The sequence below is a fragment of the Diadema antillarum genome, unplaced genomic scaffold, assembly GCF_040938485.1.
Source record: "Diadema antillarum isolate AM-2024a unplaced genomic scaffold, OU_Dant_1.0 seq00000217_RagTag, whole genome shotgun sequence".
In the NCBI taxonomy this organism is placed as follows: Eukaryota; Metazoa; Echinodermata; class Echinoidea; order Diadematoida; family Diadematidae; genus Diadema; species Diadema antillarum.
The window spans coordinates 1,520,001-1,542,759 of NW_027271272.1; the positions used below are offsets into that span (position 1 = coordinate 1,520,001).

A 22,759-nucleotide genomic window follows, 5' to 3' on the forward strand; every position below is an offset into this window, starting at 1 on the left:
TTGTATGATAATAAAATCGCTTCGGCAGCACCCCCCCCCCCACCTGAAAAACGTTCCCCGATCCCTGCATGTCAACTGCAGTTTGCGACAAAAACATGATAAAATCACATCTTAGACTTGAAGAAACCATTAATTTGGTAACACGTTGCAAAATGTGTGTTGGCACTGAAGTTGCTAGTTCTTCATTTGTTCTGTCTTATTACGTGTTTCTTTGCTTGTTTGTTTTTGTTGTTGCTGCTGTTGTTTAATTTTCACTCCCTGTATGTTTCTTTATTCAGATTCGGATTGCTGACGTCATAATGCTAACAAGTTGACAAGCAAAAGCTGAACTAGCATGCTGTACCTAATTCCTCCTGTCGGCTCACTCTTCTGCCGAAGAATTTTGAGCCGACTGTTCCTAGATCAACATCCTCCTTTAAAAGTTTGCGTGACCTTTGATCACGTCATGCTCCGCCAAAATCATTCCCATATAAGGTCCCAATATGTTTGCTCGTATGACTGGCACAGAACAAAATGATACGAAAGATTCTCAAAGTTTGAAAAGGTCATTGGTGAACCTAATACTTGCAGTGGTCCTTAACAAAATGACTCTAGAGCAAGCGTCCTACTCCAGTTCAAAGTTGTTCAAGGCAAAGCAAAAATAACGCGATGTATAGCACGATGCAATGACATGAATGACGCCCTGTGTGCTGTGCGACGAACATTCGATAACTGTTCATCATAACAACCATAGCCTGAAAAAAAAAGATATATCATTACTATCTATGGTGATGAGACATTGAACCAACATTTCAGAGAGGTAGAATAACTTATGTATATTCTCGTCCTCTCGTTCAGCCGGGTTTGTGCATTTTGTTGAGAGATAAAACTCGTATATATACGTGGGTACCTCTGGGTGTCAATCAGAGCATAGCTAGAACAGTTCTCATGTTGTAAGTACAAATTGCATCTTCATTGTATCAAACCTTAGCCTAGGATGGTATACGTCAGCAATTAATAATCTGTAGTATTTCTGTAGTCCTTAATGACGATATAGGGTACGAGACTGTCCACCATTAATGAATAAGTAAATTGTTGTTTTGTCATATTTAAGAGAAGAAGAATTGAGCGATTTTTTTTTTTCATCGTTAAGAGAATAATAACATCGTCACACATGTCTGTCTGACACATGTCTGGCAGGGAAAACGTCTTTGCATGAATTAACTATCCTCGCGTGTCTGCTTATGTTTGTGAGTATTGGCGTGCAGTAAAGTTGTTGTATTATCATAAGTGTGAGCGCTGCAGGTCTTTATATAATCTATATACATAAAAGAATTAAATCTAGGCCTACCTCTATATTTGCTCCTTTTCATCACTGAGACATCAGGGCTCCATTCTTTTTTTTTAGAAAGCTGTTTTGATGTCAACCCTTGCGGTGATGGCAAGAATATTGGGGAAGTTTCAGTGTGCCACTAATTTCATACGCCCGTTGGTACAAGAAATTACTTTTTTTTATGTACCAGCAGGATTTGTTTTCCTGTCATATTTGGAATAAGATCTATGGCTTCCATTGTTATATACCCGATGTCTGACTTGTCAGTCATACGGTGTTGCTCCAGTAGAGGCGTGTCAGTATATGATGTTAATGGTACCACCGCATGGACGCTTATTATCTTGCCATTTGTGGTCTGAGCAGGTGTCTTTGCAAATAACTTTTATTCAGTCTGGTTGGAAGAAATCAGTGCTTGCTCACAATACATGTACATAAAAAAAAAAACCCACAAACGAGAGTGATCATCGCTCAAATCGTTCAGTTTATTGATCATCATCTTCTATCCTGATGTCGCTGGTGTAGCTCCCTTAAATTCAAAACTATTTGCATTTTATCTCATATTATTTGTGCAATATGAAAGCTCTGCGTCATAGTAGTTCGGCGATCCCATGCAGTGCCTGTAGTTTTGAAACGATTTATGCGAACGGAAAATCAAGAATATTAGAGAGATTTTGATTTCATGCTGTATTCTTTTATCTCAAGATGTGCAAGTTGTGGAAATAAATGGGAAAAAAGGACCTCTCTTTTAAATCCCTCTAAAAGCAGTGACAGTCATAACTTTTGGAAAGATTTATGGCCGCGTGTGAACACAGGTTCAAACTTCACTGTAAGCCGCATGCGTGATTGGGCGCTTCATGGCTATACGGATGCACACGTGCATGGACTGGGAGCATAGTATCAATCACTCATTTTATACATACTCACACACATAATAGAACCAAAACAGTCCCTAATATGGACTGGAAAATGAACTCTGAACCTGAATCCCACGAGCTGGAATATCCATAACGCTTTATAACCCTTTCTGTGCCAGGGACTTTGGACTGTGTGTACAATGCTATGGGGTTTTCTGTGCCAATCAGCACTCACAGCACACGAAGGGTTAATAGCATAACCTGCACTGGGTTCCGCTATACTTTCTGCTGTGCCTCGAGTGGTTATGTGAGATCATTATTGGCACTCTATTCCCAAAACCTGTACGTGTGATACTTCGCAGCCTTGTGCCTCAGCTTTTAAGGCAGTCTTTGTGTCACCCGAAGTAAGTACATGGAGGCCTACTAGTATATCAATTAAAATACACGCACTCTCATTGCTATACTAGTAGTCACTGATATAGGGTCGTTTCTCTAGTGAGTGTTATCGTTATCGAGGCTCTATAAGTTCACAATGTTTGAAAAGTAGGGACGTTCGTAAGCGTATCTCGATCGGTAGGCCTTAGTTATTATAAAATTTTATTTGGCTATATCATTTATAGAAGATGATCATCTCATTTTGAGAACTGCCTGCATGGAATATGAATGTTTATTTCCCAGAAGACAATAATTCATAGATATCTCCGTGTGAAATGTATGCAGAGAGACTAAATCAACAAAGCGGAGATAATTTCTTAAAGATAACAATCTATACAGCATACAGAAAGCTATGTTTAAGTTTAGACGTTCTTGAGCATACCGTTCAATGGCCACAGCATGGTCATGTGACTGTTTTTCTTGCTGATGTTCATTATTTGTTTTATGCATGAACAATAGGTAATGGGTGTCTTTTTCATACATTTTTTTTTCCGATGGGCATATATACATATATATATATATATATATATATATATAATATCTTTTATTCTGCATAATGATATACGGCGAATATTATTGCCAGCACATTTATATAATTGTTGTATAGTAGATCCCTTTTCTTCTATTTTTAAGACTTAAAATGTAAATGATATCTACACTCTGCATACCTCATGCATACTGCTTCAAGCCGCATGGTTCGAAAACGGAATGATCCATGGGAACCTGGACAAATTCACTTCCTAATAGAACAGGGCTTTTAAGGAATCTTTTGCAGAAACAATGTTCCAACCGCGAAGGACAAGGGCATTTGTCTATTTTGATGACGCAACTCCTTGCGTCACACATGTTTGCAATAATAAATTTCTTTGCCACCGATCACAGTTCTGATCAAGTCATCGATATGTCGGCGATGCCGCTGAATTTGATCCAATACGTCGGCGTCGTCAATCTCGTGACCGCCGTAACCATCTGCCTGGCGATCTTCTGGTTTCTGAGGTCAAACCGGAAGTCGTACTCCAACCTGCCTCCCGGTCCACCGGCCATTCCTTACCCACTTGATTCGCTGATGACGCTGTTCCCGAGCAAGAATAGATTCGGACGCCTTGTAATGATCACCAGGAGGTATTGTGCTTCATCTGTGATGAAACCAAAGAGTGGAGAATAGAAATCACTATGAAAACATCAATGAAAGGTTAATAATTATACATTGAACGGGAAGAATACTTGTGGGCAGTCATTGTTGTTTTTGATATAGTTTGCTTGCCTTGATTCACCTTAGGTAACATTTAAAATTCCTGGGGGAATTTACCGTAAATGCTGCATGAGCTGAGAGAACACCCAGTATTCAAGGGCCTACACGAAAGCATTTCAGGGGAGGTCAATATTTTCTTATCCCGCCAACAACGAGAGTCCAATCAAGCTACCTATCCTATCTTTCATTACGATGAGTATAACCACCTTGTTGCAGAAAATGAAAATAAAGACACGATGAGGGGAAATATTGAAATATATTGCCCGCTTCTCGATCCACGGTATGTTTACCGTAAACATTATCATTTATCATCCCGTGCAAGATATGGAGATCTGGCTTCCATCCGAGTTGGAAAGAGGTTGCTAATGCTTATCGGTAGCCCCAGCTTGGTGAAGGATTTGATCGTCAGGCAGGCTGACGTAACGTCCGGTCGACGGATCCCACCCTATTTTGCCACGACCATGGCTTACAAAGGTACATGGACATCACACGATGTATTATTATCAAACGCTTTCATTTTCCGTCAATGCCAACACGATCATAGAAATTGACAAACTGGATTACTTCAAAGCCTCACTCAAGACTCATATTTTTCACCAGGCATTCAATTTCTAACTCTCCTGGAGGAGTCTGCGTTTTCGAATGTTTCTATAGCAGATATATGGCTCCGTACGAATGTTGTGGATCATCATCATAGAATTGTAGCGTTGACTCGGACGTAATGTCAAGATTCGAAGAGACCCATTGTAATGCATGTGATATTCTTCAAATGACTGTACATGATGTAAATTATCAGTGGTAACACGATGAACATGATGAATCCAACGCTGTTATTTTAAGGTGATGGCAAACGTGAGAAACTATATGTTTTCGCTAGTCGCGTCGTCGCATTTACCTTTTTTTTTTAAGAATTACTCAGCAACGAATCATGTTAAATCATGAACAACCTCCACCCCTCTCCCTAATTATAAATTCATTCCTCTTCCATCTCCTTGTAGGTGGCATCATATTCAGCGAGGGGAAACCGTGGCAAGAGATCCGGCGATTCAGCCTCTCGGCTCTCCGCAACTTCGGCATGGGCAAGCGCGGTATCGAGGAACGTATTGTGGAGGAGACCCGCATGTTGCGCGAAGCCGTCGAAGGGCTCGCCGGCGAACCGTTCAACGCCGTCGCCCTGCTGAACGCCGCCGTCTCCAACATCATCTGCGCCATCACCTTCGGTCGCAGATTCGACTACGGGGACCCTGTCTTCCAGGACTTAATCTCGAGAATCAGGGTCCTCACGACGGGGGCTGCCAGCAACAACGTGATCCTTCGGAACCTGACCCAAACATTCCCCTTCCTCTTGAACACGCGGCTGTGCAGCGCGGCGGTGAAAAACATGAGGGGAATACAGGTGGGTGTATTAGATGTATAATGGGCTTTAGTACGACTTTGCACTGGAACGTCCACCCTCGCTACGTCTTTCGGAATGAATAGACATCATCCATCCTGGTAGCCTTTTGCCAAGACCCTCTCGCTGTTAAGATGGCTATAAGGGACGAACGAAGTGATCACACCCGAGCGCTGTCCAGCTCAGCTGAGTGCGCTTTGTTTGCCCCCATTCGCTCACCTGTCCATCATACAGCGAGAGGGCCTTGGCAAAAGGCTACCATCCTGGATGCTGGGAGCACACACTGTAGAGGTGGGAAGGGAAGAGGGAGGAATGAACTTGATGAACTGTAAAGAGAAACTCTCGGTTTTCAGGACCAGATTTCTAATCTAGCCAAGTGAATACACGCTTGGACAAGACTTTCTTACCCACAATGACGCTATTGTCCCATGTTGATTGGTTGATGGCTAAGCTGGGGTCACCACGATCAAATGACGGTTATTTCTTGACATCCCTCCAGTTATGAGAAATGTTGCCGTATACATGGAAACAAAAAAATCCCTTCTTTACCTACCGAATGACCTGCCGTGTTTCCAATCTAATGCATCCTTTTCTAAGAGATACAGAGCATGATGATCGAATAGGGAGGCCAATGAGACATAAACGATGTCCAAGTCTCATTACTGATGCTCAATGTTACAATTTTCTTGCTGCTCCATGTACAAGACGATGCCAGAAAACTGATTAGATGTTCCTCTCTTAAAATATATCACACACATACACGCACATACACGCACACTGCATAATACACCAACCAACAAAATTGAAGCCTTCATTGTCTACATAATATAATATCATACGTGACAAAACCAGAGTTTCATCAACAAGGAGCTCAGCGAGCATCGTTCGACCTTTGACCCCGCGGACTTGCGTGACATCATCGACACCTATCTGGCAGAGATGCATCGGGAGAAGTCTGCGGACGAGAACGTCTACCTCAACGACGACCAACTGTGGGCGTGCGTCTTCGACCTCTTTCTGGCGGGCACGGAGACGACCTCGTCTTCTCTCCTCTGGTTTCTTCTCTTCATGGCGGGAAAACACGACATCCAGCAGAAGGTAATATAATCAATTTGAAAATTGTATAACCATTGAGAAAGCAAATGTGTTGCTTACGAGCTTAAAGCTTAGAATAAAGTGAAAAAAAGGATGAATAAACCATGTAATGTATATGTATATACAATATGCAGTATGTGGCATGTATATTCATGAAGATTTGTGGGGATTAAGGAAAAAGGGATACTTTTCCTTTAGAGTTCTTGGGATGACAGATTTCTTCAATTAGTTGTAGAGAAATAAAACAATGGCATAATGTAAGTAAGATATTATTACGTCGGAACTGTTTACCTTGTTTTCGTGGCTAATAGGTAAAGGAGGCTTTACCGTTGTCATTGCAAAGCCAATGGAGATGATTGTGATCATTATTTTAGAGTATGAGGGCGCTATATTGTGTAAAATTTTGCAGGCAGAATAGGCCGGCAATAGAACGTAACAAAGATAACAACGTGTGGGAAAGCGAACCGAAATGCGCGGTAAATTCAAAGTACTATACAATCATATATTTTAATTGGTCGCTTGCTCTTGAGTGGGTGTCACAGAGGCAGAATCTTGCTTTACCGTCACCCAATTCTTTTTCGTTTTTCTTTTGATGGGTTTACCTATTTCGAAGGTGCTGCATCCGAATATGCATGATGCAACTTTTGCATCCTGGAGGCAGCTAGGGTTTTGAGATATTCAAAATGGCCGCTAAGATGGCCGCCAAAATATAAAATTCCGATACGAGTATTTTTTTTCTTATGAATTGTGAAAAAGGGAAACAAAAGTGATGGAGAAAAAAGGATGGCGAGTCCGAATCTGAATGATGCAACTTTTGCTTTCTTGAGGATTTTGAAATATTCAAGATGGCTGCCGAAAATGGAATTGCCAATATGTCTTCTCATGGATAATGAGAAATGGATAATTTAATATCTTTACCCTATTTCGAGGGAGCTGAATCCAAATCTGGATGCTGCCGCTTTTGCATCCCTGAGGGTTTTGAGATATTCAAAATGGCTTCCAAAAATTAAAGTTTTAGTTACAGTAAACCTCGCATGAGTCGAAGCTCTCGGGACTGACAAAAATGCGTCGACTTAAGTGAACTTCGACTCTAGCGAGAGTCGATTTTTTTTCGACTCACAGTTATGTACATGTATTATGGTACATTTGCATGCATGTGTGTGTGTGTGTGTGTGCGTGCGTGTGTGTGTTTGCATTCAAATTTGTCTGTTCTTGAAGATAATGTTCTTATTTTGTTCTTAATTGAACACGGAATTTGTATCAATACTAGTAGTTAAACGTAGTTTTGAGAATGTGGCAATGTGCATGTGTTATGTCTATGGTGCAATATAGGTAGCCATCTCTGTCAACCTACCCTTGAGACAAACACTCTCCCAGGCCCATCCCACCTCCATTGAACAAAACTATACAGCCAGCCGGGCACGCACAAACAAGCTCCGCCCACTTGGCCTGTCACTAAAATATTAAAGCAGCGATTGGTTGACCAAGGAGTTCTGGCTTGACATGGATAAACTATGGATGTGCTGTGTGTATGGATAAATGGATCGATGTGCTGTGTGTATACTATACATGTGTATGTATTCGACATGCGTGCGGCGGAGCGGTACAGTGAGTGTGCATGCTTACCTGCAGCAGGTCAGGGACGGGGTTCTGCGACATGCCGATTTTTTTTGTTCTCTAAATGTCATGAGAATGCCAGACAAATCTTCGGCTCAAGTGATGTATACTACCGTGTATTTTGAACAAAAGGGACTGAATGTTTTACTTCGACACAGCCGAAATTCGACTCTCGTACTTCGGCTTATCCAAATATTTCTTAGGGAAAATACATAGGGGAAAATCGGGACTTTTTATTTTGCTTCGAGTTAAGTGATTTTCGACTCACTCGACGTCGACTTATCCGAGGTTTACTGTATTTTCCTTATGTAAATAGAGAATAAATTGAAAATGAACTGACGGTTTTACCCTATTTCGAGAGAGCGCTGAATACGAATCTGGTTGATGCAACTCTTGCGTCCCTAAGAAAGGCTTTGAAATCTTGTAGATGGTGTCCAAAATGGTTACCCAACATCATGAATACTTCAAAATCCTCAAGGATGCAGGTATTGGATTTCGGATTCATCATCTGCGATGGACAGTAAAATTATCAAAAACGTCAGGCGGGCGGTAAAACAAGGTTATGCCCGAAATTTGACTTCGGCACCCAAACTTTTCTTGTTGATGCCATTGCTAATTTATTTGTAGGTGATAGAAGAAATTGATCGCGTCATTGGCCGAGAGAGAGCACCTCGCACATCGGACAGGCAGGATATGCCTTTCACAGACGCCACGCTGCTCGAGGTCTTTCGCTGCCGCCCCGTCTTACCGACCGGTGTGCCCCACGTGAACGACAGGCCCATTCAGATCAAGGGCTACACAATCCCGAGCGAGACAGAGCTCATAATCAACATCCTGGCTATTCACCACGACCCCACACTCTGGGACGACCCGGAAGAGTTCAACCCCGAGCGCTTCCTGTCAAATGATGGGAAAACACTCGTCAAGAACGAGGCCCTCACTACATTCGGAGGAGGTATAAGTCAGTGGCCTCATATGGATTGTATATGCATGTCCCATCCATCACATTCTGGGACTGGTAGGGCCCACACATGACTTTGAGTCAGTTACTGAGATACAAATTGTAGTTGATAAGCGGAAAAGTAGCTACAGAAAAATAACAATGCATCATTAAAACAATAACAATACAAATTATAATCATGATGATGATAACGATAGCTGTAGTTATGATAATATTAATAAGAAAAGTAATAATGATAACAATAACAATAATAAGAAGAAAACTATTATGGTGTTATTACTGATGTTATCGTTATTGTTTTGATTGTTATCTTTATTATTTCAAAATGGTTTTAACTTCTGTCAATCAATCATTGTAAGATACGAATATACCAGTGAGGTTGGTGCACGAAGAATTGTTAGGCGTCAAGCTTTTAGAAACAAACTCAGCATCCTAACACACACACACACACACACACGCAAACACGCACGCAAACACACACGCACGCACACACACACACACACACATACACTCTACTATAGGCATATTCTGGATGTATTATACGTACACACGTAACTTTGATGATATTGTGGGGTTTTTCTACTTGTTTCTAGGGCGACGAGTTTGCCTCGGAGAGCAACTGGCCAAGATGGAGTTTTTCCTCTTTGCTACCTCTCTCCTTCAGGGCTTCAAGTTCAGAATGCCAGACGGCACACCAGCAGATTACAGTTACGATCACTGCGTCGGAGCTTTGGTACCCAAGCCGTTCAAATTGATAGCTCAAGTGCGTTAGCTACGTGAAGCATGATTCGCTGTCTTGGATATCGATTTAGGATCGGTATGCAAAAATCTGCTCAGAGAATTGTGATCACTGAAGAGAGACTGCCGCAACGACAGTAAAAACAACGATTGCGATTGCTTCACGACGTCTATAGCAAAACCAAAGCATTTGTCTCGAGTCGTTTACTCTAGTGTGTACAACACAAAGTACACTTATATGTGTAATGAGAAAGAAAAGCATAGGCCCTGCTATTTCTTCGTTGTTTGTATTGCTTCTTCACAGCGACATGTACTTGTTCTGAAATCTATTGTGCGAAGAGGCTTTAACATGATTTGAATGAAAGTCAGCCTGCTTTTTCCAGTGCATGGTAATCAATAATAAACACCCGTCACCTTGACTAGTGTCTGATTGCCGTCTTTTTAAGGGTGATAATTGGCATAATTTAGAAGCTCTTTGTTACGCATTCTTACAGTATTATTTAACATGACAAAAGAAAATAATTGGATAGTAAAGAAATCGCCTCTTGACCTATTTTGTGTGAGCAGATAATGTGATGAGGAAAAGAAAGTGGAAATTAATTATATACACTTGTGTACTATTTATTAGAGCGGGCTTTACTCATTTTGTCACTGATTAATGCAATATCCACGAGCTGGTTAATTACAGATTGTATTTCCTATATTATTTGTTTGACTGATGTACATCGCGCACCTGTATTCCTAGTTCAAGAGTCTGAACATTATCAAGTTATTTCCTCGCCAAATTGTATCTTTTTGTTCGCAAAATGTTGAGGTACATAGCTCTTCCTGAAAGAGACCACGTGCAAATATAGCAACTGAGATGAAACCAGATTATAGAGGCTGTTCTGTTTTGTTGGAATAAAAAGAAATGTTAAGATGTGTCAATAATGTCAAAATATCATTCTGTAGACCTGAATGGTATAATTGGCTTGCTTGCAGCTTTCATTTAGGGTCCTTGTTTTGCAATATACTTTAAAGTAGAAAAACAAACAAACAAACAAAAACAAAAACGTGTTTTTCTGATAATTATGATACTGTAAGATCGATGTGTGATGGATAAGTTAGTGTTACCATCAAGTACCAAGTGATGTTGAGACAATGTTTTTACTTTCAAAACACCTCTGGAAGTCTCAAAAAGAGGGTAAAAAAACCAAGACACACTGTGAATACAATGACATTGGGTCTCATTTATCGGTAAACACACAAAATCAATTTACATCGACAAAAGGGTGTACTAGATGTTATAGATCAAGTTAGTTGCGGCTGAGAATTTCTTGGTAGTATATAGCAAGATTATTGATAATGATGAAGATGATGGTGACAACGAAAATGATGATAAAGCAGTTTTGCTACTATTCGTAACTGTAAGGAATACACAGATTTAGTGAATGTAGCGATTGACGTAAAGCAAATGAAAAACTTTTCCAGTTTGCTGGTAAATTAATCGATTCAATACACCATCATTTTTTCAGAATTAGTATCAAAATTATGTTTACTCCAACAGATATGGAATATATTTTGACTCTAAAATAACAAATACATCAGAACATTTCACCCTTTGATAAAAATAAAAATCCAGTTCTTCTCTGTTAATCTCTCTTATCATTGACAGTACTATTTTGAAAGTTTTTTTCGACACCAATAAAACATTTTCTATCATTACTGCCGTTCCTTTTGTTGTTCTTATTTCACTCGTTTTCGTTATCAGTCTTTCTAAAAATAGCCATACTATCGCCGTCAGCTGTGGTAGAAAACATCATCATGATTATGTTCGCAGAATTGCACAGGTTAACAAATAGGAAGTTGATGAAGAAATTTTAATATTTTTTTCTATACAGAAAGGTATATATGTAATTTGATTATCCCAATCTTAACGTTGTTACATGCAAGACATCGATTAAATCGAAAGGCGATTTTAATCTGAATGATGTAAAGACATCTGCTACTCACTTTGAATAAAATTTTACCTAGAATTAAAATAGATGTTCAGTGAGCAGAATATACATTGTATTAGAATATATTTGAAAATAGGATTGGTTATATCAATGTACCGTTATCGCTATCATCAAAATAAATAGTTACAATAATTTCGTGTTTTATAAAATAATGGAACGATATACAAAAATTACAAAGAGAATTCCAAATCATTTCATTTTCATCAAAACGTATTTTCCCTTGAGTTGTTACTGACATAAAATGTTGAGGGTAATATCATACCCCGGGCCTTCTGAGAGAGGTGGTTCCAATTTTTCTTCCATTATGCAACGAGGCCCAGTTTACATACACATTGAACTAAAATGATTTAATAATTGATAATAGGGTTTCAGGGCGGCAACAGAACACTTGATGGAAGCGATTCCTCCCCACACACCAAGACACCGTTTCATGAAATTATGGTAACTTTACGTTAATGGAATAATGAATAATTGTAATTACCATAGCAACACTATTCCATGGTCAACCTTAGCCTTTAGATCAATGCTGGTCACCATTGATCGCAGGGTTACTATTACTTTTAAAGTTACAATAGTTCAACGTAACAGCACCCAGTTTACATGTTTGCATACACATAGATTGTATATGCTCGTTATTGTATACGATAAAAGATAGTTACCAATAATCAGAAAACTTGCAAACATAATTATGTAGCAAAAACCAATGCAAACAATGTGGATTCCTGAAGGTGAAAAGCGCTGCTTATGATGTGCGTAGATGAGTAGAATATGTAGATTACCTGATTCGCAAATGCAACACATCCACATTGTTGTCTTCGTAAGTGTAAACCTGCCTATGAAATAGCTCGTTTATATCAAGTAGATGGGATTAAATTCAGTATGAGTAAATAGTTTATACCAATTCGTTGTACTGTATTCAACAGTTCTTAGCGCCTGCTTAGACACACGTTAAAATCTTTTGGCAGCAGGGTTCGGATTCTGTGACCAATGCTGTAGTCCGGGACAACTCCGGGAGGGAGTCGAACGACAAACCGCTGTAAGATGCTGGTAGCGAAGAGAAAGAGCTCCATCTTCGCAAGTTGTTCTCCCAGGCAGCTTCGGCGACCTTTGAGTTAAAGAAAGCTCAGGATGGATAGTCTGTACAAAGGTTGCCGGGAATTACTTTTTTTTTTCTAAACTCTAGAATATCGGACACTTAGCCATATGTGTATCTACCTTCCCTATTCCTATAATGTTCAACCCCAGACGATAACGTAATACTGAAGAACCTTAAGAGCCTAGAAACCGAATCACCAGCGCAAAGATTAATCCAAAGGCAAACACAAAATTTGCTTCAACCAACAATAGTTATTACATATAGAGGGAAAATGTCAAAAACATATTGACCAGGACGTACAACTGCGTAAATAGAGTATTACAAATAAGCAACAGGGCAGACAGATAGGCTAAAGTACTATCAATCTATCTAGCTCTAAATCAACTAAATATCCTGTACTCCAGTCTTGATTCTGGACACATATTAATTTGTAAAGAATGAAGAACAATCATTTCGTTCCCGCTTTAAGGGGTTACCTTGTGGTCAATTTACTACTGTTGCCATGCTCAGATAGGAATGATTAAGTGTCTCTACTTACCCAGACCGAAAGGTATGAAGGCATCCATCGTTGTAAATGTCAGTCCGTCTCGACCCAGGAAGCGATTCGGGTTGAATTCCTCCGGAGCGGCAAACAATTCCGGGTCATGGTGAATCCCAATGACGTTGACCCACACCTCATGACCTTTAGGGATGACGTAGTCTCCAGTACGCACGTCTTCGCTAGTAAAGTGTGGCAGTCCGAACGGGGCAACAGGACGAAAACGCAGTATTTCACTGAGGGTAGCTTGAGTGTAAGGCATCCTCTTTCGATCTTCATACAAGGGCGCTCTCTCTTGTCCGATCACAGAGTTGATTTCGTCAGCCACCTACAACAAAAATGTGACATGCTATTTATAGGGAGTTGAGTCGTTGAAAACATCATCAATTTTGTCGCCATCGATTCTCGTGAAAGATAGACAAATACTGATACAACAATATTGACAAAAATCGACATATTTTCAAAGCAAAGTAGCGGTTCCCAATTAACGTATTCTCTAATATACTTTTCTTCAATCCGTAGACGTATATCTTAATTATGTTCGGATGTACACACTATCTATGTTAGATTGTCTTGAAAATAAAAAAGAAATGACTGTATTCATTTATAAAATGTTCAATGCAGAAAATTCCCAATATAATTAGATTATTTGTTAGAATTGAAATTGAAGAAAAAAATGCTGTCTGCATCCTAGATATATCAATCAGCCAAAATAAGCTGCTGTGTAAAGGCATTTTTATCGGTTTGACGTGAAAAAGAGACTGCATAGTTTCTTTTAGGATACATGATTGTCCTTTGAAGGGACGACCATAGTTTTGGTTGAGATTAGATTAAGCTTTTAACTTTTTGCGAAATAATTAGAGATAATTTATACGAAATATTAAATTGCATGCAATTCTAAGGGGAATTAAAAGTTTACTTGATGAAAATCGCTTCTGAACTGTTTGAGATATCCAAGAACAAAGAAAAATAAAGTGGTCCAAAACAGGTGGGTGCCGTCTTTTATTAGAACCTATTTTTTGCGCCATCTCCGTCATTTCAAAACCGATTCTTATCAAGTAAAATTCTAATTTCTCTTAGAATTTCATGCTCTTTGATAAATCATATAATAGCTTCTAATCACTTCGCAAAAGGTTTAAACCTTAATCCCCATCTCAACCAAAATCTCTACCATCCCTTTAAACTTACATACCTTCATCTGAATCTCTGGCCTGCTGGCCATGATGAGGAAAAACCATATCAAGGCCGTGGACGTTGTCTCCGTGCCGCCGAGAAAGAGATCAAAGACGCACATCCAAATGTTTCCCTTGCCCAGGTATGGTTCGACGACGTCGTTGTCGGCTTCGAGTCGACGGTTTTCGGCCAGGTACATGTCGATGATGTCGCGGATATCGTTCTCGTCGAAGCTCTCGTCGTGCTTCTCGACCATGGAGACAATAAAATCCTTCAGTCCAACTATGTTCTCCTTGATCATTTTCTTCTTCCTCGGCCAGTTGAACCTCATCAGGCCTGGAAACTTTTGGACGAGCAGGCGGACGGGAGCCGCATTGCCCTCACCGAACAGCATCTTCACCCTCGCCACAATCTCCAGGAAGGCGGGGTCGTCGCACTCAAATCGCTCGCCGAAGGTGATCGAGCAGATGACGTTGGACACCGCGTTGTTGAGATAGTCCGCGGGGTTGATCCCGGAGTTGTCCTGCCGGTCGGCGAGAACGTCGAGCAGCATGCGCGCCTCTTCGTTGATCCTCGACTCGATGCTCCGTTTTCCCATGCCGAAGTTTCGGAGGGCGGAGAGGCTGTAGCGTCGCAAGGCGAGCCAGTCTTGGCCGTGACTGAAGACAATGCCACCTGTCATTAGTCGATTCAGTTGAAATAACTTAGATTTAGTAGAAATACCTTAGATTTGTAAGTGAACAGCTAGCAATGGCTATAATAGGGAAACTGTCCATTCAGCATGCTCAGTTAATGTACTGTAAAATGTACTGCATTATATTTCTATTATTTTCATGTTTCAACAGTCCCTTGAGCCATCCAGCTTGCTGGCTCAAAGAGTGGAGACTGGGGTACGGTCCTACTCCTCTAAAGGCCAACCGACCCTCCCCCTCCATCTTCCCCTTTCTTAGGACTGCCGGGGGAGGGGGCATCCCCTGGAAGAAAAGTTTGAGTGTCAGTGGATTTGTAATTTTCCCCGGGTCATGTGCGTTGATCAAAGTTTATTTGTAATATCTTGACAGTGATGGGCGCAGGAGACGACCACTCACCGCTATACTGGATAGTATCAACGAAGGCACGTGGCACGAGTCGATTAGAGGTGACCTCACCAAGCTTCACGAAGAGCTCGCGGGCGAGATCGGGGCTGTTTATGATAACCTTTGCCCTACCATCCATGTCGACGCAACACAGTTCTCCGTACCTACATACCCCAGAAAGAAAGTTGAGTGATCGCTCAAACATACATCAAATCGAATGTTATTGAGTGGCGAGCTACAATTCTCGAATAAACAGGGTTATAAATGAGTTGGCTATTGTTGACTATTTCAAAATGGCTGATGGAGGGAAGTACACACATAGGCATTTATCTAGTTAATCAGCCATTCATGATTTTGGTAATGTCGACATACCGTAATGATTATTGATTGTAGATTCTTAATGTATTCAGAGAACAGTGGTGTTTCAGGAATTCTACCGTGCGGTATAGAAAGACATGATATAAAGCAGATTTCGCAGATGTTAATAACATGAGTGTGTTTAAAAGAGTATGCTGAAAGATTATAAAGAAGTTAATATTTTCAAACACCAATGTACTTTCTTATGAAATGATTCAGTATGTTTTTGTCTATATGCTGTTTCTTAATTTGGCGATGGTTCTGTGCCTACTATTGTTACTATGTTGTTGCATATGCACCACTGCAGTTGATGAACTATATATACCCTATACGAGGAAAAGAGCATAGGTCCTATGATACTTCGGAAAGGCTTTAGAAGGAGGTTACAATGTGTACCTCATCTGCGTTGCTAATTTGTGTGTCTTATTCTTTTATGACGCGCTGCTCCTCCCTTTGTTTGCAGTTATTGTTTACTCAGATTTTTTTTTTTTTCCAGTGGAGGAACATATTTATAACCCCTTCTGTGCTAGTGACTTTGAACATTGTGTACATTACTATGGAGTTTTCTGTATACCAGTGGGCATTCGAAGAACACTAGGGGTTAGTGGATAAGTATATTATTCTGTCCATGTGAGGGTACTGAAAGGCTCGGTCATCCCGTGGTCAGTATTTTGTCCAACCACTGACTGGAATGAGAAAATGATGTATAAAGTGATGCAGAATCAGAGGAACAAAACTCACAGCAATATACAACACTTACTTCTGCTTCAACGTCATCAATAGCTCCATACGATTTTCACGAGGAGACAAAATTAGATGGACGAGGTTTAGCGGGAAAGGGAGAGTTCGTGGGCCCGGTGGCAGTCTGGCCCGCTCTCCTGTAGAAACCCATCGCAAGAACTCCACAAGAAGAACGACACAGAACGTCAATGCGACAACAGTCCGAGCGGTCGAGAGGTACTCCGTGTCAGTAGACGATACACCCGCCATGATGAATGCAGTCTGAAAAAAAAAATGTATGAAAAGAAAGAGCGATAGAGAGATAGAAAAAAAAATGAGTCAGTTCCTCAGAAAAAGATCAAAAATGGTGTTGGATGGGGTCTGGCACAAGCAGCGACGGATGACATGAGATTCCACAGGGGTGTATAAGAACCTGCAGATCACTGTCGAACAAAATGATTTGGTTAGATGGTTTAATAATATTCAGCTGCAGAGAGTACAGGTTTATCTAATTTGCTTAAGAGAAAATTCAATTTCATTTTTCATTTCATTTCATATCATATATTTCATTTCCAACAAAGTGTGATTACAGCATAACATTTGCAGATACATAGATATAGGAAATCACAGAGGCTCATGTCTTATAACGAGGAAATGTAACGAAATACAATCATACAATGCGACTTTATGGTATGAAAGAAAAGTCGTGGGAAATGGAAAATTCTGTATTTCCTACCTGGACTATGCTCGCTTCTCGTTCCCCAGATCGACTGTTCGCAAGCTGTCAGACGTTATGTCAATATCGAGCTCATATATGATCATACAGGAAGCATACTACGTGAAACTGTATGTCAAGCAATACTGCTATACGAGAGACTCGCAGTCATTCTAATGCGTCTTGTTCAAATATTTGTATGTGATTGTGCTTCACTCTTTCAAAGATAGATATCATTTTTTTTTTTAATCCGGGTGCGGCATGCAGGTTAGTTTTCTTAAAGTCAATGTACGTATCTCTGTCTCTCCTACCAGCCAATTTCTACTTTTATTTTTCTTTTTTCATTTCATATTCACGTGCTTGCGTGTTTGCTTGCTTCGTCCAAGCGTCCATCCATAGCTATTTAATCTCGCATTCATTTATTCGTGCACGTAATTGCAATTTATTATTCGTTTACTTTCTCTATATTTTTCTCTCTTGCCTTGTTTCCAGTCTTTGGATCCTCTAACAAACAAACAAACAACAACAAACAACAACCAAACAAGGATGAATGGCTCCTCTGTCAAAGTCCCTAACAGTATATCCTAATGTATAGGAGGAAGTAGTGAAAGAGAATAAAATGTGTATAGCGCAAAGAGCAAGACGAGACACTAAGGTCGTTCTATGACAAAAGAGAGGGTTCACAGTACACGAAAAAAAAAAGAACATTATATTTGTCAGTACCTTTGAGAAGTTGTTTGCACTCAACGTCAACACCACTTTGAAGAGTTAGGCCCGAATTCACGTTAGAAGTTGGTACAATTGAAACCATGGTTTAAACCATGGACAAAGACCGTAGTTTCTTATGGGGCGCCAAGTGTCGCATCGCCTATTTCGTTACGAAATCAGTCATTTCGTCAACAAGATGACCATTTCTTTATCGGAATGATCATTTCGTCGACGTAATGTTAACGTTTCGTAACGAAATTAACATTTCGTCGACGAAATCAACGAAATGACTGATTTCGTAACGAAATAGGCCATGCGACACTTCGCGCCCCATACAAAACTGCAGTCTTCGTCCATGGTTTTTTTTTTCTCAGTTGTAGGCCTACCACCTTCGTGAATTCGGGCCAATGTGTCTATAGACGATCAAAGCTACGTCTGCCAACGGGTCTCAAAAAACTTAGTACGTCTCGGAGCGTGGGTCAAAGGGGGCATATTATAATGTCTCTCAATGGAGATGCCATGGTTACGGGGCTTGTCGAATCGCAGACAGTGTTATGCAGTCCATGGCAGTGTAGGCTCTAGAATAAGAAGAAGTTACGGTCGAGACTCCTTCGAGCCGATTCTGGCCGACATATTCTATGATTAGGTATCCGTTTTACAGTAGTTTTACGCTTGATAGGGGTACATCAATTCTTTTCATCGACTCGTTCAATGTATCACACTTTTTGTCGCACACCACGAGATGTGATCAATTCTACTTCAATGAGTAGAAGTTCTCTTTGTTGCTTTATCTAATATTGGGCCCTTTAGAGGTCAAGTATATATATATATATATATATATATATATATATATATATATATATATATATATATATATATATTCGTATGTTATTTGTATTTGCTTATATAATGGAATCGATTTCAACACTTGCGCAGATTCATAACAGTCATACGTCGTACAGTAGGACCGTTGAAGCATCCCTATTTAATACGCTAACGAGATTTGAATGCCAGACCTCACAACTTAGTGTCGAACATCCAAAACCGACATACCACGACGTTTCGTGATGATAAAGCAACGTTAACCAAGCTGGGAGACGCGGACGTCACTTTTCTACTTAGCATACTTCCCGAGTGCAGTTTTAGTCTATTTTTTTCTCACTATAATGGACTTTTTTTTTTAAAAAATTAGCAATCAACCTCCAAAGGTTGCACACCTAAACCTAACTTAAATTCGACCAAAAAAAAAAAAATGCAGTTGATTTGTATAGGTAAACATTAGCTCCTATGAAACTGAAAATAAATCTACTTTTTAAAAATTTCATTCAAAAAATCTATTTTTTCAGCAAAGTTACTTCATGATGTTATCTTGACATTCTGTAACTTTAACAAAAATCCGTCATGTATTTTTGGAGTTATGACGATTTTCCATAATTCAGTTTTTTTTAGTTGTCACTTTTTTTTCACCAAAAACTAGCGGGTATTTCCAGCTTTAATGTGCTTCCAAGATTATTGATACCAACTGATCATAGTAGAGCAGCATCAAATTAATACTTTTAGAGAATTACAGCTTGCAGCGTCATTTCTTTTTTAAAATGATAAACATAATTTGGTAATATTTTACAAAAAAGGCACAATACTAGTGATAGCACTGTACACTATATCGAAAGGGATGTATCAAGCCAACGGCTTTGCTTGTTAACTGATATGAAATTAGTGGCTTGGACAATGTTGGAAGAGTTGATGTAGAATACAAAACGCACCTTTAGATGTTACAGGAAGAGGGGAAATGTGAAATGTGAGTCCGGTTGTTGTGTAACGAGGGTAACCAGGTTCGAAATCTTTGCACCCTCGTTCCACCGTATACCCGACACATTCATGTTGATGCGCCTTTGCCCCTTGCCCTCCTTTGTTTTAAGTACATTTTGGATATTTATGCAGTTCATTTCAGCTTGGCTTGACATTAAGTCTATATACCACAAGTCAAATTGCCAACCTATGTTAGCTTTATAGCAGACCTTATTCCTCAACAAGCAAATATCATATTAATATGCCTTGTTATCTTCACAATATAATAGGAAGTCGAAATTTACAACGCTTAACCATGCCATTAATCATGCCAACTTGGGTTGTAATATTGTATAATCATTGGCACAGGGCAATAAAAGAGCTGTTATGAAAGGGTTATGTTTGAATAACCAGAAAGGGAAGAATAGAGAGTTTTCCAACATTGATTCCTATCCCGTACATGGACTATATACAGTCAGTATCAACACAAGCGCCCTTTTCTAAGCTCGTGCTCGTCAGTCACAATACAGATTTTTTTTTTTTTAAAGATCGAAAAGGTATGATACACGAAACTTCAATACACGTTATAGTAATACTCACTCACGCACTATGATCTCTGAAACAACAACAACAAACAAACATTTAAAAAAAAACGAAAGAGGGTTCTCCAACTCCAAAGAATTGTTATCATGGAAGTGCTTGCATGCCTGTATAAACGATGAAAAGGCCAATGTCAGGTTTTTATTCCCTTCCCCTGATGAATGACCCCTCGTCCTAACTCTCTGGGTATGTAAACAACACTTGGCTTTTTTTTTTTAATCATCGCATTCCCTCTACAGAATGGCGTCATAAACCATCTCAAGAGCAGAAATCATTGTCGATTTAAAATGTCTGATTCACTTTAATACCTTAATAGAATTTGCTTTCAATTGCGTCAAAGAACACGTTATTAGAAAGAAGAAAACGTAAACTAAGTACTTTGATTCATAGGAGGTGTGAATGCTCGGTTAATATGTTTGAAATGTCATTAAGACACAATTCTTCTGCATAGTGTATATCAAACTTGTCGTCTACAAAGTCAACTAAAAAGGACATCTTCCAAAGAAAAAGAGTCTCAGGTTTGACTTCAAAAGAAAAACGCCTTGAAAAAAAATATTCATACTCCATATGCATTAATTGGGTTTTTTCTGTTCATCACAAATCTATCTTTAACGGTAGACTTTCATGTGTTCTTTTGTAGCAATCTTCTATTCTGTGTTCTTTCTTTATGTTTACGAGACATCTTTGAAATTTTGAAAGAAGTCAAGAGCATTTGCTGACTTTGCGATAAAGTTTTAGGTGTGATGATTTATTCTAGTAATCATCTTCCCATCACGAAATATTTCTATTTGACCTGTGTCACTCTATAACTTCTGTAAGCCTCTCCCTAATCAAATAAAGTATGTAGGTTAGTTACATCATTGAATAAGTCACTTCGTACTTGACATTCATAAATTGCAGTAAACGCAACATAGAGACGTGGTCCAGACACCACGTACGCACCCTTTAGCTGTACCTGCCTTGGAACATAATAGCATTTATATGATCTACTCGACATTTTTTTTGGGATGACCCATTTTGTAGTATTTGTGTTTGAGTCTAAAGTATGATAGCGATAGCGGTTTTTATTACCTGTCAGTCATCAGTTCACATTATATCCATGTAACGTTCTCGCGATAATGATACAGTCACAAATAATGGTTATGACTAAGACGATTTGTACTTATTGTAGTGGTTATACCACGCCCTCTTGAGTTATGATTCAACACGCTCCCTTCCATTAATCCTCTCTGAACGACTAGCTGTAAATGACACTGACTTTCTCAACAAGCGAACTGCCTCTGTTAAGGAAAGGGTTAACGTTAATTGGTAGAGAGGAATACACAACTTACATCTATATGCAAGTACTTGGAGGCATGTTGCTTTTTGTCGGAAAGCAGGGAGGTATTAGGCCAAGTGCGTTCTACCCATGTATCATCATTAACCGTTGTAGTCTTCTAATCCAGCAGTGACTTCGTAGAAACTTTAAAAATATATAACTTTTAAACGGATTGTCTGATTTTCCTGGAACTTTCACTAATGAGTTCCACTGATAATGCTCCATTCACTCAACCCACGTGTTTATCAATATGAGCTTCTCCTTTAACTTATGGAGCTGCAAAAATACAAAACAAAAACAAACGACACACATATATACCTATAAATGATAATCTCCTGTTTGTGTCCAGTATCAATCATAATATTTATGTATGAATACATGTTTTGCGGAACGCCAGTTTGATTACTTGACAAGGAAACATTGATAATGCTGCAAGACATAGTGTTCGAACAAATGCGTATAGGTTGCTTTCTATCATGCACAAATTCTTAAATGCTTTATGGAAAAAGAATAAGATAATTCAGATATTTATTCAATGAAATCTTAGTTTTTCATGTCTTGCCGGCCTCGTGAAGCCGTACGCGTCGTCTCGCATAATATCGTAAAGACATAAATTTTAGAAATCTTTTGGCGAACCAAAGAATGGGACGGAAGCATATGTTGGTCACCACAGCAACATTTCTAGATTGGTTGATTTTCATTATATTTTGTATTTTGAATGCATTGTCATCACCATAATTTATGTTAAATGAATATGACATGTAAGTAAGTTGAAATTATAGTAGGTGAAAGCTACATGTTTTGTAAGTTGTATTTTTGTTAATAGCTTATAATAAATGTTTGAATATACAAAATTTTGAATTTTTTGAAGTAAAGTTGTGACCAGTCACCCATTGATGTATTAACTTTATTATTATTTTCTTATAATGATATGGTTCCTAGTGGTTTTTCTTTTTTTTTTCTACATTAAAGGGATAGTACAGTATTGGTGGATATGAGAATTGGGCTTTTAACTT

General features: G+C 39.3%; 2 protein-coding genes across 2 annotated transcripts in view; one reads left to right on the forward strand and one right to left on the reverse strand.

The window, feature by feature from the left end:
* The window catches only part of LOC139729081 (uncharacterized), a 19,824-nt gene extending 8,527 nt beyond the window's left edge, over positions 1-11,297 (forward strand). The window contains exons 7-12 of the mRNA XM_071640005.1: positions 3,314-3,723; positions 4,176-4,327; positions 4,852-5,249; positions 6,099-6,344; positions 8,586-8,913; positions 9,513-11,297. Of these exons, the coding sequence (XP_071496106.1) occupies positions 3,314-3,723; positions 4,176-4,327; positions 4,852-5,249; positions 6,099-6,344; positions 8,586-8,913; positions 9,513-9,691 (1,713 nt within the window). The 3' untranslated portion in view covers positions 9,692-11,297. The remainder of the gene's footprint in view (positions 1-3,313; positions 3,724-4,175; positions 4,328-4,851; positions 5,250-6,098; positions 6,345-8,585; positions 8,914-9,512) is intronic.
* Positions 11,298-11,569: 272 nt separating this feature from the next.
* On the reverse strand, positions 11,570-17,431 carry LOC139729051 (cytochrome P450 2A6-like). The gene is made up of 6 exons (XM_071639976.1): positions 17,351-17,431; positions 16,655-16,896; positions 15,550-15,701; positions 14,481-15,136; positions 13,289-13,616; positions 11,570-12,759 (listed from the first exon to the last, which is right to left on the reverse strand). Exons 2-6 carry the CDS (start codon positions 16,882-16,884, stop codon positions 12,581-12,583), a joined length of 1,545 nt encoding a protein of 514 aa, XP_071496077.1. The 5' UTR covers positions 16,885-16,896; positions 17,351-17,431; the 3' UTR covers positions 11,570-12,580.
* Positions 17,432-22,759: the final 5,328 nt, after the last annotated feature.

Excerpts from the sequence above, each read along its gene's own strand:
- LOC139729051 (XM_071639976.1), bottom strand. The coding sequence starts at position 16,884 with ATGGCGGGTGTATCGTCTACTGACACGGAGTACCTCTCGACCGCTCGG. Across the intron at positions 15,137-15,549 it reads TGATACTATCCAGTATAGCG|GTGGCATTGTCTTCAGTCAC; the intron begins GTGAGTGGTCGT and ends GACTAATGACAG. Across the intron at positions 12,760-13,288 it reads CTTCATACCTTTCGGTCTGG|GTCGCCGAAGCTGCCTGGGA; the intron begins GTAAGTAGAGAC and ends TTTAACTCAAAG.